The 17,916-nt window shown below is 34.6% G+C and overlaps 1 protein-coding gene and 1 pseudogene across 5 annotated transcripts in view; one reads left to right on the forward strand and one right to left on the reverse strand.

Moving 5' to 3' along the window:
* Positions 1-436: 436 nt before the first annotated feature.
* The window catches only part of SREK1 (splicing regulatory glutamic acid and lysine rich protein 1), a 40,429-nt gene continuing 22,949 nt past the window's right edge, over positions 437-17,916 (reverse strand). For 3 of the 4 annotated variants that reach the window (XM_081133779.1, XM_081133781.1, XM_081133782.1), the window contains 5 exons: positions 17,548-17,667; positions 16,795-17,175; positions 12,443-12,538; positions 4,810-4,954; positions 437-3,599 (listed from right to left, as the gene is read on the reverse strand). In XM_081133779.1, coding sequence (XP_080989905.1) covers positions 3,450-3,599; positions 4,810-4,954; positions 12,443-12,538; positions 16,795-17,175; positions 17,548-17,667 — 892 coding nt within the window. In that variant the 3' untranslated portion in view covers positions 437-3,449. The remainder of the gene's footprint in view (positions 3,600-4,809; positions 4,955-12,442; positions 12,539-16,794; positions 17,176-17,547; positions 17,668-17,916) is intronic. The other variant, XM_081133780.1, reaches the window with a different exon arrangement.
* LOC308555033 (pre-mRNA-splicing factor SPF27-like) lies at positions 11,463-12,163 on the forward strand (annotated as a pseudogene). Its single transcript has 2 exons — positions 11,463-11,771; positions 11,972-12,163. The product of its transcript is annotated as a pre-mRNA-splicing factor SPF27-like (transcript).

Below are 17,916 nucleotides of genomic sequence, written 5' to 3' on the forward strand. Positions count from 1 at the left end.
CCTTTTAAGGGCACTAACTTCTGAAATCTGAAAATAAACAATTCAAGTGAATATTAATTAGTAAATAAACATAAGAAAATACTAAGTATATAAGCAGCAAAAATTTAAAAATTTAAACATTTAAGGAACATAATTACTTTGTTGAAATGGCTATTTCATGACCCTCCCAGTTAAATTCAGATACTTTCTTTTAGTAAAAATATAAGAAATGACTAACTGAAATGTTAAGTTACTCAATGCATCCCTCCAAAAGGATTCATTTTAATTGCTAATTCTACGAAAGATTTAAATCAAATCAAATCATATTATTTCTAATAGATAAACTATTAAAAGCCAATTACTATACATATTATAACTTTATATTTGAGTATTATCTTCAGTTGTAAGATTTGGGTCAAGCTTTATTATTTTTATTTTTTAGGGTTTTTTTTGTTTTAAATAAAGATAGCAACATATAGAGGAATGAATGGGGGTCCTGAAAATCACTAATATCACAAGATATTATTTTCTGGACAAAAATACTGGTTCTATGTGTGAGTTTTTATTTTTAATTGAGCATGCCAAAATTTAAGCCTGACACTTTTGAAGATCAACACATTGATCCTCCTGAAAGAAAAGAATTCTAAACAAAACATCACAAGCTGACTAGTGCTCGCAATTATAAGTTAGATTAGATGGAAAATAATAACTAAGGAAACGGCTGCAGAAGTTAAGGATTTATATTGTTTTCTCACGTGAAACTGGCTACCTTATGAAGGGCCATCTTAGGTTACCATTTCAGTGGGCAATGCTGGAAAGCGAGATCATAGGGACCAACAGAATCTGTCTAGAATGATGAAGAGCAACTACAATTTTAGGAACAGAGTGTACTCTCTGTATGACCAAACAAAAAAAGGTAAATTACAGGAAGTTTCAAGTATAAAACGGCTGTCATCTTGGCCTTACCTCAAGTTTTTCTGACAGTATCTACCTAGGATTGAACAAGAATAATCTTAAAGAAAAAAACAAAATACCTTGAAAGAAAATAACAAATGGAAACATAAACGAACGAGAAAATCTCTCTCCCTCTCTCTCACACTCACACACACACCTCAGTATCTGTAGACCCTAGAAAGCTTTGCTTTCACTTTCTCCAGATCTCTTGTATTCCTACTTCTGCCTAAGTTTTACAAACCAGTCTTTCCTTATTTTAAAGCAGAATAAATATTAGCATGAAAAATAATTAGCAGGACCCAAATCAAATATGCTAATTACAACATATAAAACATTTAATAGAGTCCAGAGTAAAACACTCAAACTTTAAATGATTGTTTTATAGACCCACGCAAACATGCACTCTCCATGTCAAAACAATTTCTATGGAAACTAAAAAAATAACAGGATAAAACTAAAATGCTGTTTTGAAATGCATAAACAAATACTTTCCTCTAAAATACTTAGCTTTATTAGGAAATGGTACTAAAAATAACAGATAGTCCAACATTTGCTCTATTCTACTTACATATCATAAATAAGACCGCTGTTGATGCAAGACATACATACTCCTTCACGATCTTTCCATAGTCACCAAGCATTCTTCTATCAGAATAAGCTGTTTACCAGCCAACCATGTGGTTGAATGATTAAAATGACCATCTATACTTTACATAGTAAAGCATTTTCAAAAAATTTAATGTACACAGTGACAAAAAGGAAAAAAATACCACAGTAATTCTGGACACATGAAGAGTAATTAAGCAGCTTCATAATCAAACCAGGTTTCATTATTTGCAATAAGGGCAATTTTTCCCATTCTCCACCCAATACTTGTTTCAATTGTATTAACCTTAGAAGAAAACTCAAGTTGAAACCATGTAACTGATGCGCTACCCAGCCTTTTAAGTCTGTAAGTAACTCTTCCCATGAGGTAAGGCAACCGAGTAATTTGATTGTATTCGATTGTATTAAAATAATTAAACTTGATTTTTCAATAACACACTAATTAAAAGGCATAACTTTTTTTGGAAATATAACAATAATGAAAGGAGTTCTGAAACTATGAGTTGTGGTTTGGGGGGAAGTATTAGCAATGTTGTCATTTTACTACTTGCATACTTTCTGCAAAAAGTGAACCTAAGAATGATGGATGACCTATATTTTAAACCAAGTAAGCATATCCTTAAATATAAAACCACCTCATGTATTCACCTTTTAAGTTCAATTTCTGCACATCATTTATGAGAAGACGACTGAGAGGTAATAATTAAGGCCATCCCATGTAGACAACTAAAGGATTTGCTATAAGTAAATTAAGAACATGCTTCATTTTCAATTATCACAGTATAAAACTGATGGTCCCAAAACTGCACTGTTGCTTTAAGCTCTAAAGTCATTCTTGAAAACAGGACTTCCCTCTCATATTAGGTGAACTAAGTAAGAAGCTCTTCTGACATATCAGCTTGCACACTTCTCTATGGGAGTAAGTGGGATATCCATCTAAATTCCGTATGAACTGAGTATGACTAGTACATATAAAATTCTAGAAAACAGTATACCACATTGTAGAAGGCACTAAAGCTTCAGCTTGTGCTCCCATAGCCCATTTTGAAAACCCAAGTTTTCTTTTTATAATGACACCTTTAACACCTACTGCTGACAACACACACTGCAATATTATTCATAATAAGTTTGGAAATGTCAAGAAAGTTAAAAAAGAAGTGCTTACTTTGTGGGGAAACCCAATGATTCTAAACACTGAATACTAATACATTATTATTAGTATTCAACAGTTGTTCTTCCTTTTGAAAGAGAACAGTAGTAGCATGCATTGTCAGTTGTTTTTTAATCCACTTATTTAAGCAATTTTAATCTGTAAAACTATTTTAAAGAAAAACTGCTGTCCTAAACAGTGAGAAAAAGAAACACAATAGTGAGAATTTAACACAATGACTATAAATCCTGTGGAGTAAGTGTTAAAACTTCTTACATATTCTGCACTTACAAGAGTGGATATATATTTGCACCGATTTCAAGCACATCATCAATCTGTATATACTGAAATTAAAAAAAAAAAAAAGTGAAATACAAAATTCAGTAACTAGCACTTTTTAAAAGCCTCCAATGCTTATCTCCAGTCTTTGCAGATAGTACAAATCTGGATTTTTGATGTCCCATTTCTTTGTAATGGTTCTTGGCAAACACTAACAAACCACATGACAAGTGTGTCAGCCACCATGGAAATGCACAGATTTTAGAAGATGAGTTTGGGTAACATCAGTTATCTTCATGATATCCATGCTTAATTTTCTTACTCAGTAACAAGATGGCCACAAAGCCATCTAACAACTAGACAAGCTGTTAGCTCATCTCTTTATACTCAACTGGATTTCTTCACTGTTTAACATCTTGTTAAGAGAATTAAAAGCTTTGGATTTTATTCCAGCGTGTGTTGAGAGATGCATTTGTCGGTCCTATACAGCTTCTGTTTTGGTAGAGAGGTTTTCTTCATTTGGCTGACAATTCCCATTCTGCTGTACTTTGTTTTCCTCAGTCCTTGGCGCATCCCTGTCATCGGCTTCTTTGCCCACGCTGGACTCTGGCTCTTTATTGTGCTCCTTCTCCTACAATGAATATTAAGGTATACATTTAATATTTTTCTCAAGAGCTGCCTGCTACTACATCTGCTTACAGCTAAAATATGTAACTTTATGTTTTGTGAATTAGTAAAACTGGGTATTTTCTCCCGTTACCTTCTCATATTAATAGGATATGCAAACATCTATCAATGTCATTTGTACTTCTCAAACGATAGACAATGTGTGGAAACTAAATTAGAATAAAAGAGATCAACAGAAACTCTAAGGAAATGATCAGTAAGTGTTGTACACTGACAGATCTGCAGAAAGAATATAAAATAGTTCCCAAAGAGGCCAGGATACATTTGCACTCTGGATACCGAGGAAGCAAAAGTAAGGGAATGTAGACAAGGAAGTCACTACTCCTCTTAACAAAGACTGTTCAAAAACAGTCCAAACTCTGCCCTCAGCTTCAGGGAAAATTAAATGAGAACATGTGGAATAGTGCCTCGCACAAAGTGCGTGCTCAAGAAATGCATGTTATCAGTGTTATTAACAATGATAAACTTCTATCTGTATGAGAGTAAATGAAACTGTAAGGTAAAAGCTCCAGAATTCATAATTGATGTTCAGATACAAATTATACCAGTGTAGCATAATTCATAAGCTCTTAAAGTATTCATCCAAATACCCTTACTTGGTGAAATTTCGTTTTCCATTAATTATTCTAATTCAACAAACCTAATTTCAGTATATATTACAAAACCAATAATGAGAGAATATCTGTCAAATATGCTGAAACAAATATACTAAAAAACAAATGGCAACAAGTAGAAATCTTGAGTATAAAATCAAATACATATGTTACATGTAAATATTTTAAAATTATTATATGCCATCCTATGAGTCTCTAAAATAATGTGTCCATCTTTATTTTTTAATTTATATTTATTGTTGAAAGTTTTACAGATGTCCCTTTTCCCCACAATTGATCCCCTCCCCTCTACCCCACATCAACCCCACCCCCAAACTTCTGTTTTAGAAAAATGGATTGTTTACATTTTAATTAGCTTTTATCTATCCCTTCAAAATTTAGTTTTAAAAACTGTCAATTTAACAAATATGAAAGAATACCAAAAACATACAAGACACTGCTGCCCTTGAGGACCTTTTAGCCTAGAGCTGCTTCTATGCAATCAAGGACAGTCTCGATGACTGATCATTCAAAGCCTAGACCCCGAATGGCACCGCTTACTTTAAGTGAAGCATTGCTCTTCTCCAACCTCTCCTTCCCATCTCTGTCATTAGAACTCTTCCTCGTAGAGGCTGAACGTTCTCTCTCTCTTCTTTCACTGATATGGTCCCTTTCTTTTTCTCTCTTTTTATCCTTCTTATTTCTGCTGTAAGAATATTGATAATATGTCAGTTAACTTCTAAGAAAGAAAAGACCTGCTATACTGTTGACAAAGTGTTCTTATCAAACACTGAAGCATTGTAAATAAGCATATCAGTAACCTAGTTTGATCAAGTAACATAAATGGGACCTATAATGCCACTTACTTTACCCACATCCCAATTAACATCTTATTTTTTAATTAATTTTTTTAAAGAATAGTTTTTATTGATTTTTAGAGAAAGAGGAAGGAAGAAGAGAGAAACATCAATGTGAGAGCGCAGCACTGACAGGCTGCCTCCTGCATGCCCCCAACCTAGAACTGAACCAGCAAACTTTTGGTGCACAGGATGACACCCAACCAACTGAGCCACACAAGCCAGGGCCCAATTAACATTTTAAAGATATACAAGTCATTTTCGCACAGTGTATCTGTGATCACATAAAACACAATTTGGTATTGTCAATTTATTAGTTCTGAAACATTCAAAAGTTATTTAGTTACTGTAATTTGGATAAAATAAAACCAAATATATGTGTGTATATATATATTTTTTTAATTAAAAAAAAAATACATATATTTTTTAACCCACCTTTTCAAAGCAAAAAGTGAATAACCAGAAAAGAATGAAAAGAGGAAAGACCCAAGCAGGACTTCTAGCAAAAGTGGAACTTCAAATAACTTAAGCGTCCTCATCATTCACCATTACAAAGAAATCCCACCAATTCAAGAGCAAAAGTTAAGCAGAAGATGGAATGAAGAAGTTCCATTTATAAAAATAACATACCCTTAAAATTAGAGGGGAAAAAAGAATACAATTCACATCAGAAGCATAATGAATAGCTTCTACTCACAATAGTTAAGCCTAATATGGAATTCTAAACCTTCTTCTCTTAATTATGAACAGTTTAATAATAAACACGAAGACCAGTGGGACAAACAAAGACACTTAGGAAACAAAATCAAGTTCATATGAAAATATAGTATAACAAAGGTGACATCTCAAATCACGGGGGAAAAGATGGTCTTTTATAAATAAAGAGTTTGGGGACAACTGGATTATTATTTGGTAAGTAATAAAATTAGATCCATATCTCATTCCACATAAATAAATAAATCCAAACGGATTGGAGACCTAAACTTTTCAAATAAAACAATACAGTATTGGAAGGAAACATGCGTGAATTTCTTTAACATGGTGGGTGAAGGAAAAGATTTTGTAACCATAACTAAAATTTCAGGTCCAGTAAAAGTAAAGATTTGCCTACATAAATTTTTGCAAAGCAAAAAAAAACAAAACTATTAGCATATTCAACAAAAAATGACAAACTAAAAACTACATTTGCAACATATTTGTCTGTGTACACGTATCTTTGTACATAACTCTTAAAGGGAACAAACGCATCAAACAGAATAAAGTTCTTAGGAATAAATTTAACCAAGAAGGCAAAAAATTTGCTGTGAGCAATAAAGACAAATAAAGACATCCCATGTTCATGGAGCAGAAGACTTAAATATTGTTACGATAAAAAGAGTATTCAAAGCCACCTGCAGATTCAGTGCAATCCCTATGAAAATTCCATTTGGTATCGTTAGTAGAAATAGAGAAACCCATCCTAAAATTCATATGGAATCTTGAGGGACATCAGATAGCCAAAACAATCTTAAGAACAACAAAGGTAGAAGACACAGGATTCTTGATTTAAAAACTTACTATAAAGCTACAGTAATCATGACGGTGTGGTAATGGACCAAAAGATTAAAACAGAAAGCCTAGAAATAAACTCACATATATGGTAAAAATGCCATTCCATGGGGAAAGGAGAACTTTTTCAACAAATTATTCTAGGGAAACTGGACAGTCATATACAAGCTGAAACTGAACTCTTACTTTATACCATATATAAAAATTAACTCAAAATGGATCAGAGATCTAAACATACAAGCTAAAACTATAAATCTCTTAAAAGAAAACATAGGGAGAAATCTTCATGGCATTGGATTTAGCAATGCTTTCCTGGCTATGACACAAAAAACACAGGCAACAAAAAGGAAAAAAATCAATCAATCTGACCGCAAAATCAAAAACTTTTGTGCATCAAAGGATACTATCAAGAAAGTAAAAAGATAACCACAGTATGGGAGAAAATATTTTTAAATTATACACCTGGTAAAAAATCAATATTCAGAATATAAAGAACTCTTACAACGTAACAAAAAAAAGCCCCTCAATTTGAAATAGACAAAAACTTGAATTAAAAAAGATATACAAATGGTCAATAAGCACATGAAAAGATACTCAACATCACTAATCATAAGAGAAATGCAAATCAAAAGACACCACTATACACATACTCACTAAAATGGTTATAATCAGAGGCAAATAAGAACAACTGTCGCCTGGCTGGGCATGGCTCAGCAGCTGAGAGTTGGCCTAGGATCCAGGCGATAGGGGTTCGATCCCCAGTCAGGGGCGTGCAGGAGGCAGCCGATCAAACATCATTGATGTTTCTATCTCTCTCTCCCTCTCCTTTCCTCTCTCTGAAATCAATAAAGATATATTTAAAAAGAAAAAACTGTCAATGAGTATGTGGAGAAACTGGAACCACTGTACATTGTTGATAGAATGTAAAATGGCACAGCTACTTCGGAAAAAAGTTTGGCAGTTTCTCAGAAAGATAAAGTTACTATATAACTCAGCAATTACCACTCCTAGTAAACCCAAGAGAAATGAAAACATATGTCCACAATAAACTTGTACATAAATATTCAAAGCAGCATTATTCATAATGTCCAAAAAATGGAAACTATACTAAATGTCCATCAACTAATGAATGGATAAATAAAACATGGCTTTTTAATCCACACAATGGAGTATCATTCATCCATAAAAAAGAATAAAATACAGGTTTATGCTACAACACACATGAACCTTAAAAAAATTTAATTAAAGAAGCCAGACAGAAAAGACCACACATGAGTCCATATGTAAAATGTCCAGAACAGGCAAATCCAGAGACAGTAAATAGATTAGTGGCTGTCAGGACTTATGGGGAGTAACTGCTAATGGGTATGGGCTTTCTTTGAAATGACAAAGAATGTTCCAGAATTAAGTAGTGGTGATAGTTACAGAACACTGTGAACATACTAAAAACCACTTAACTGCACATTTAAAAGGGTGAATTTTATGGTAAGTGAATTATTTCTCATTTTAAAAAGTAACTTGGGTAAAGAGAGGGTACCATCACTGACTACACACACACACACACACACACACACACACACACACACACACACACACGGTGTATATGTTATATACTGTCTTTTGTGAAAAAAGGAGAAATTCAAATATATGTATCTGCTAAACTTTGAAAAAAAGAAAGATAAAATAAACTATCACTTACAGAGGGTGGAGGGGGGGCAAGGTAAAAGGAATCAAGGAAGTGACACTTTGTGAATAAATCTTTTTGTCTAATCTGAGTTCAAAACTGAGAAAAGTCTTGCCTTTCATAAGCAAAGTTGTTGGTTTTTTTTCAATAAAAATATGGCCAACCTCTGTAATATTCTATGCTTTCCATTATTCTCACCTAAAAACAATAACCTACAAGCAAATTAACAAAATACCCCTGCTGGGAAACATGCTCCTTACACTCTGGCAAAGCTTTATATAAATTTCTCTTTTCTAAACTTAAAAAATCAACTGAAAAACTATGACTTATCAGTAACACAGTGGGATGAAATAATAAACAAAAACCAATACCTTCCTATGTATAAATCCAACATACAATTAGATAAGGTAATGAAAGAAAAGGCCTTATTTAAAAAACAAAAAAGTAAACTATAAGAATTTAGAAAATGCATAAAATCTGTATGCAACACTAAAAAACACTAGAGATGGCCTGAATAAGCAAAAAGATACACCACATTCCTGAGTAGAAAGATTCACCACCACCATAAAGCCTTATTTATAAAGCTACTTATAATTTTCTCTAATTAATAAATTTGTAATACAAATCATCAATAGGTTTTACATCTAGAACCTAGACAACTGACTTTTATGTTTAAATGGGAAAACAGACGTGCAAGCATGGTCAGGAAAGCTAAAAAACAGAGCAACGGGGAGTGTGAGGGAGGACAGGCCTTGCTAGACAATAAGAAATACTATACAATCCAAATAACTAAAAACCATGGTACACGAATCATCAATAAAATTGACCCAACAGCATGGAAGAGCGATTTTCAACCCATGCACTGCAAGAATTTTTAAAACATGCAATACCTATTTTGTCAGGGGCACCAACCTCTTTTCCCTTAGACTGTCAAATTAAAAAATGACAACAGCCCAGCCGGGTGTGGCTCAGTGGTTGAGCATCAACCTAGAATCCAGGAGATTGCGGTTCGATCCCAGTCAGGGTACATGCCTGGGTTGTGGGCTCGATCCCCAGTCAGGGGTGTGCAGGAGGTAGCTGATCAATGATGACTCTTTCATCATTGATGTTTCTCCCTCTCTCCCTCCCTCTCTCTCTCTCTCTGTCCCTTTCCCTCTTCCTCCCTCTCTGAAATCAATAAAGATATAATTATAAAAAATTTTTTTTAAATGACAACCAACACAATAGCCATCCAGAGATTATACATATATTTGTCTCATCAGTAAAAAATATGTTTTTTGGTGTGCCATGACGTGAAAAAGGTTGAAAATCAATAGCATAGAAGGCCCAGAAACAGACTCAAATAGAAAAATTTAGTACATGACAAAAGCAATCTATCAAACTAGTATTAGAAAAATTGAGTTTTTGATGAATGGTATTACAACAGCAAAGCATTTGGAAAAATAAAATTGGACCCATATGCCATATGGTACATACATATGGATAAACTCCTAATGGATCAAAGATATAAATGTAAAAATAAAACCATAAAAATAGAAGAAGAAACAATGGGAGAATTCTATCATAACCTTGGAATAAGAAAAGACCTTTCTAAATTTATGACAAAATCTAGGAAGTCAAACAGGAAAAAAAATTGAGAAATTAAGTTATATAAAAATAAAAAACGTTTGTATACTTAAAACCTGGGACTTAAATATGACAGTAAAAAACAGTTACTAAATAGACTATTAAAAACCATCCTGCTTATTAACATATCAGCAAATATGCATACGCTAAATTACCTCATTAGTAAGGGTGGTCAACCTATAAACAATAACTTAGAAAGGTAAGTTTACAAACTAGGAATAATACTTGAAATCAAATCACTAAATAATAATCTCCCCAAGACAAAAAGAGCTCCTGAAAATATTAAAAAAAGAGACTCCATAGGAAGATAGGCTAAGTATACAGACAATTCACAGGAAAGGAAATACAAATGGCTTTATTCTTAAGAGAAATGTAACTAAAATTATTTTATGTTGGTACCATTCCTCATCTATCAGGTGGACAAAACCCCCCAATTTTTACTACATAACCTGTCATAGCTGTAGGGAAACGGGCACTCTCATACACAGCTGATTAAAATACAAGGTGCTGCCAATTCTTAACCAAGGGCAATATGGAAATATCTCTCAAAATTACAAACACAATCCTCTGACCCAACATTACCATTTTTGGAAAATTTTCCTACATACTTGAACACTACAAAATGAGATAAGTCCAAAGTAATTCATTACAATATTGTATAATTTATAACAGAAAAACTAAGAAAACCCATTCTAGCCTGCATCGACCTACACGATCCAGATCATGGTTCGATTCCCGGTCAGGGCACATGCCTGGGCTCGGACCCCAGAAGGGGGCATGCGGAGGCAGCTGATCAATGACTCTCTCTCATCACTGATGTTTCTCTCTCTCTCTCTCTTCCTCTCTCTGAAATCAATAAAAATATATTTTTTTTTAAAAAAAGAAAACCCATTCTACTGCAGGCTGGTTAAATAAACTAAGGTACTACTATCATACAAAAGAAGTCCATGCAGTTGTAAAAATAAATGAAGAAGCACTCTGACAAATATGGAAAGACCTGGTAGTTAAAGTGAAAAAAAGCAAGTACGCAACAGTGTATATTTTATACTACCTCTTTTATAAGAAAGATGAAAATAAAAACTACATATCCTTATCTTGTATGTATGTGCAAATACAAAACACAAATAGTCACTACTTATGGGGAAAGAGTAGATGGGCACATGGGTGGAAATTAAGATCCATCAATGTATAATTTTTTACACTGTTTTGATTTCTGAACCATGCAAATGTATTACATATTACTCATTCAAAAATATAGTTTTAAAAATAGGCTGAGGTCAGACTCAGGAAACTCAGGAGAACTTAAGAACGATGGCATGGGTTTGGTGGCTAGAGAGGCTGCAGTGAGCGCGCTGCAGTATTTTGACCAAGGTTATGAAGTGCTTGGTGTGCAGGAAGCGGCCGCGACACTGGTGGAGGAAACTCACAGATACCTACCTACGGAAACCTACCTGAGCTACCTGACAGCCCCAGATTATTCTGCTTTTGAAACCGACATAATGAGAAATGAATTTGAGAGACTAGCTGCTCGACAACCAACTGAATTGCTCAATAAGAAATGATACGAACTTCCAGCCCCTTCCTCGGGTCAGAAACATTGGGACATTACTGCATGGTAAGAATGTGTAACCAATTCTATGGCCCAGTTAGAGCATCAGGCCATTCGAATTGAGAATCTGGAACTAATGTCACAACATGGATGAAATCACGGAAAGTATATAATGAAAATCTAGTTCATATGACTGAACACGCACAGAAAGAGTCCTAGAAGTTAAGGGAACATAATTCAAGATTTAGCCCAGCTGGGCGTGGCTCAGTGGTTAAGCGTCAACCTAGGATCCAGGCGATCAGGGTTCAATTCCCGGTCAGGGCACATGCCCGGGTTGTGGGCTCAATCAATGACTCTGTCATCATTGATGTTTCTATCTCTCTCTCCCTCTCCTTTCCTCTCTGAAATCAATAAAGATATATTTATAATAAAATTTAAAAAAAATTTAAAAAAAAAAAGATTTAAACTGGCAGCGAAAGAATATGCAACTCACAGCTGGATCTAAATTAAGAGAAATGGAGTCAAATTGGGTATCCCTGGTCAGTAAGGATTGAGGCTGAAAGGACTATTGTGCAATCAGAAAATGAAGTCTTTCAAATGAAGCAGCAAGTTGGAGAGGCCAATAAAGAGAACATCCGACAAGTCTTCTGAAAAGGCAAATTAATTTAGTGGGTAGAAAGGCAGGCAGGCTGGGCTTCCACAGAAGACCAGGCACTGCTCTGTGAAGGTCAACAGCATCTTATGGAAATCATCAGTTGTGTTTACAAACCATAAAAAGTGGACTCTCATATTCTATGTGTACATTAGCAAAATAAAAAATTTCAACTTGGTGGTATTACTTACTTAAAAAAAAAAAAAAAAAAAAGGCTGAGGAAATAATGCCCACCCCCCTTGCTTCCTTCTTAGTTTTAGCACATGCTTTCAGCCTACCTCCTAGGGGATGGAGACCTAGAAGATTTCCTTTTTATGGTTTTTGATGTTCTTGGGGATCTGGAAGAACTCCTGCTCCTCCTCCTCCGCCTTTCCCTGAAAGTCAAAGACAGGCCATTTATAAACAGCAGCAATTTAAATAAAAGGCAATTCAAATACACAAAAGCAGAAGAGTCCTTAATGCTCTCAGGTGAATAGTACTCTTTGGAAGCCAGTTTAAACTCATGTCTTCTATGAGCACGTTCTATTATCTAATTTTAGTGCCGGTCAAATTATGAACCATGTACTTTACAGACTAATAAAAAATCTCCTAAGATTTCATATTAGAAAGGGTAGAGGACCTCTGATTCACCTGGTTAAATATGTTCTTCCTTAGCTTCTAAAACATGTTTTGCTATCAGATCCTTTGTCATATATCTAGCTCCTTGCTGCCCCACTGTGGATTATTTTGTAACAAGGTACCATGCCTTTTTCAAGAGCTGACGAATAAGCTGGCTTGCAAAACATGAATGTTCCAGACCTAAGTATTTAGAGTATCTTTCAAAAAGTATTTACATTAACTCATCTTATGCTTTACCCTCTCATCTCCTATAATTTCAATACTGTTGTTCTGTTCATTTAAAATTGAGTGCACAGTTGCTTAGCTATAAGTAAAATACTTAAAATCAGGGATTTAAATATGACAAAGTAAAAAATAATTACTAAATAGATTATTAAAAACTATTTTGCCTGACATATTAGCAAATATGAATACTCTAAATTACTTTATCAGTAAGGTCGTCAACTTAGAAACAATGCATTTCAAGATATCCATAATTCAGGGGATGAGGTATGAGGATATAGTTATTAAATGATTAATGGATCCAACAATCTATCTCACAAGGAGTTCGGACAATTAGTGGCCACATAGCTGAAAGAATCTAATCTTCTAGAATTCAAGTTGTTCTTACCACCTCAGTAAATTGAGCCTAGGTTAATGAAACATAGCATGTTTTTCATTTATTAAATAAAAACCTAAATAATGCTCAGATGTGTTATATATAATAGATGTTAAGACCAAAAAAGCTCAAGAACCTTGAGAACACAAATAAGTAGTCAACTCCTACTCTACCTAAAGCTCTCTCCTCCATAATCCAACTTTATTTCAGGATACCCCAAAATTATACTTCTGACTGATGAAGAAATTAGTTAACAATATTCCATTCAATCAATGCTCTTCTGTAACAGCTCAGCACGAGAACCTGAAGTACTTTTTACATAGCATGAGAACATCAGTGTATTCCGGACTTTAAGTTTACACAAAAAAGGGCTCCACCTTGATCAGTGTGACTCTTTACCTGTTTGTTCAGAAAGCACTATGTACAGGTGGACATCTAATAACTACCAGCTGATGATAAGAGCTAAGGCTGAATAGACAGCAATCTAGAATATCAATTAGTTGAGAAAGTGGGCAGCTCTAGTAGGAACTGGAGTTGGTTAGAATTAGATTTAAATTTTAGTTCTACAACTTAACAGCTGCACAACTGGGGTCACGTTGCTTTTAATCTGAGCCTGTTTTTCCAAGTGGAAAATGGAGATAAGTCTTGCAGTGTTATGAGGGTTTAGAATACCACTAGTAAAGTAGCAAGCATAGAGCTTGGCACATAATACGTGCTCAAATGTCTTCTCCTTCCCTTTCTTGGTTTCATCTTTATTAATAGTAACTTTTAAGTATTAAAAGTTTTTTATACATTGCCCCTGCCAGATGGCTGTTGGTTGGAATATCCGTCATGTGCACAAAAAAGGTTGTAGGTTCAATCCCTGGTCAGGTGGCGTAGGGGAGACCGTCAGTAGATCTGTCTTGATCTCTCTCTCTCTCAAAGGAACAAAAACATATCCTCAGATGAGGATATTTTTTTTAAGTTTTTATATATCAAAATTTTCTTTTAAAAAGCACATTAGGGGACAATGTTGGAAATAAAAATATTAAGTAGACTAATTTTCTGAGGAGTTGAAATGTTTCCCGTTTACTAAACAAAAATCAGAGCACTTCAAAAGTAGAAAAATGCTAAAAGTTGAGAAATTTTATGTCTTCACCAAGCTCTTCTGAAAGCATAAAACATTCTAAACAGCATTTATTTTCTAGACCCCACAGGTTATTTAGGACTATATTTACTGAATATGAGCATCTGAACTTTCTTAAATAACAAGCAACTTTAAAATGGGCCATGAAAAAAATTGAACATTTCATTCATAGTCATCAGAGATAGTAAATTCAACTAAATTTAAAAGGAATCAAAACATTACTTGGTGTTGTGAAAAGTGATATCTAAACAATCACATAAACACGAAAGAAATGTGTGACACATAATAAAATCACTGTGCCGCAGATGTGCAGTTACAGGGCTCAACTGATACCTACAGTAAATGAGGTTACATTAATTCTTAAGGTTTGGGTTTAATGTTAAAATATGACCTGCTTATTTTAAGCCCCTTTTTAACATAAAGTGTTCGTTTCAACTCTATGCTTCTGAGTCAGTTTTTAAAAAGCAGGTAGCCAAGTACTAGTTAGATAAGTCTCAAGTAAATGTAATCTCTAAAAAGAGAGAGCTACTATACTTCTGATACTAACATACAAAGCAGATGGAAAATTTCCTCTAACCTTCAGTTTCCTCATGCTTTACAACCACATAATAGTCTTCTCATACTTGTGAGGATTAAATAAGGTTAGCCAGGAATAATTGCAGAGGCATAAAATCTGGCATTTATAGTAAAAGCACTCAATAAATGCTTGAAATATCTTGTATTATCTACCCAAAAACTAGTATTAAGAATAAGCTATTAAAAGACAGTTTTTTTAAAAAAAAGACATTCCTGTTTCCAAAATTATTTTCTATGAAAAATTATGCTTAAAATACCTTTAAAACTTGCTAAAATGTGTATTTTTAATACATAGCGTAACACAAGTTAGTAACTTCTTTTTATAGTCATGGTATCATCTGGAATAATGGATGTAGGTTAATATAATCTTGAATCAGTGAAGGTCTTCATTTTGCCACTGTTACTATGGCAACCTACTCCACCTGGTGGCAGTGTACCTCTTAATAGATAGAGGGAACAGTCCTAAGAAAAACGCAAAACCTTAAAACTGACAAAACCAAAATGTAAACATCATGTACTCAACAAAACAGTGCAGTAAAAATTAATTTGGATGACAAAAACGTTAACACTGCAACTTTAGAAATCATTTCACATAATAAAACTCACCACACCATTCCAAAGGAATACAGAAGCCTAACAGGTCAATTCTTCTGTATTAAAATAAAGAAAATAAAGACACTTCCATGTCTTGGCCACTGTGAATTAATGCTCCAATGAACATAGGAGCACATATACCTTTGGAAATTAACGTTTTCAAATTTTGGGGGTAGGCATCCAGAAGAGGAGTTGCTAGTTCTACGCTTTATTTTTTGAGGAGCCTCCATACTGTTTTCCATAGTGGCTGTACCAGTTTGCATCCCTTCCCACCAGCAGTGAATGAGGGTTCCTTTCTCTCCACACCCTCCCAAACACTTGTTACTACTTGTCTTATTGATAATACCTATCCTAACAGGTGTGATGTGATGTCGAACTGTCTTTTGCTAGGTGACTGGACGAAGAAGATATGGTACAAATATACAATGGAATACTACTCAGCCATACGAAAAGATGAGATACCGCCATTTACAATATGGCTGGACCTTGAGAATATCATAAGAGAAAGAAGTCAGACAGAAAAAGTCAAGAACCTATGATTTCACTCATGTGAGATATAAAACTGAAAGCAACAAATGAACAAACAAAAACTCATGGACACAGACAAGAGAATGGTGGTTACCAGAGGGAAAGGGGGCTAGAAATACAAAGGGTTGGGTGTCAAATATATGGTGGCAAAGGAGATTTGACTAGGTGGTGAACACACAATGCAATACATGGATGATGTATTATAGAACTGTACACCTGAAACCTATGTAATTTTATTAACCAATGTCACCCCAATTAAAAACAAACAACAACAAAAACTTGCCCCTGCCGTCCTACCCTCCAAGAAAATCAGCAGCAGCACCATCTGCTAGTGCCGCCAGCACTACCAGGTTAAAATAATGGATCAAAAAAGTAAGTAAAACTTTTCGAATAATTTTGCCCACTACCATCCACCCTTCCTCCTCACAGGTTCGATACCGTGGCAAGCCGTTAGAGAAGCGCTTACTCTGCAGAGAAAATGTTATTACTGTACTGATTCCACTTGTACAGAAAATCTTTCCCCTCCGTTAAAAGTCTGGTTTCCGCATGTCATCAGTAAACACCTTGGTAAAGGGTTAAGCGCGTCTAACCTGCTGGAACTACGAGACCGTCTTGACGCATTGTAACTCCTGGGCGGCGTCCGGGGCTTTTTTTCCTTCTTCCGTTTCTCGTCCGCCTCTCTGGGCCTGTCCTTTTCCCGCTCCTTCTCCTTCTCCTTCTCCTGCTCCTTTTCCTTCTCTCTGTCCCGCTCCTTCTCATGCTCTCTCTCCCGCTCCCGCTCTCTGTCCTTCTCCTTGTCTTTATCTTTGTCCCGGTCCTTGTCTCGGTCCTTGTCTTTGTTTTTACCCCGTTCCTTTTCTTTTTCACGCTCCTTTTCCCTGTCTCTCTCTTTTTCCCTTTCCTTTTCTTTATCTTTTTCTTTCACTCTTTCCTTTTCCTTGATCTTTTCTCGCGTGTCTTTTCTCTTGTCCCTTTAAAAACAAAAATAAGTAAGTTAATTCACAACTGAAACAATTCTACTCCCCATAAAGACCTCCCTCTCTTTCTTTAATAATTATCAAAACAAAACAATTTATAATAGTTATAAAATATCATGTAAATTTCTGTATAATCCAGTTGTAACTGAAGCTGCTAAATAAAACAAATACCAGGTGGAATGAAGTAGGAAAATCTGGAAACCTCATGAGTCATAATGGCCATCAGATTCAAAACAATGGCAACCAATATTAATCATTACTAAAACAATCAGAAAAAAGTTTACATTCATTAAAAACCTAAACCACAACAGATTTTTAACAAATGAAGCCACATAAAAAAGTATCGTTAATTTTTCCAAAACTCACCGTGAATGAGAACGACTCCTTGACTTCCGCCTTTCTCTGGATTTAGAGCGTTTTTTATGTGGGCTCTTAGATCTACGTCTATCTTTTTGTCTTGAACGTGATCTGTTATGGGATCTACTCCTAAAGAAAAACAAATTGTTAGAATGTCAAACCCTTTTCTTAAAATTTCAATTTTTAAAGATGTCTTTCAAATAAGAGAATTTTAAAACCTATCCCAAAAGTATATATCAATATTTTAAAATTATCTAGTATGTAATGTTTCAGTTAGATTGTCTATAATAAATTTATTTACTGGAAACTACCAGGTACATCACTGTCCAGAACACAAAGATAAAAACAGGGAAAGAATTTATTTCCTGTGTCAGACTT

This window comes from Miniopterus schreibersii, assembly GCF_964146895.1.
Source record: "Miniopterus schreibersii genome assembly, chromosome: 3".
Classification (NCBI taxonomy): Eukaryota; Metazoa; Chordata; class Mammalia; order Chiroptera; family Miniopteridae; genus Miniopterus; species Miniopterus schreibersii.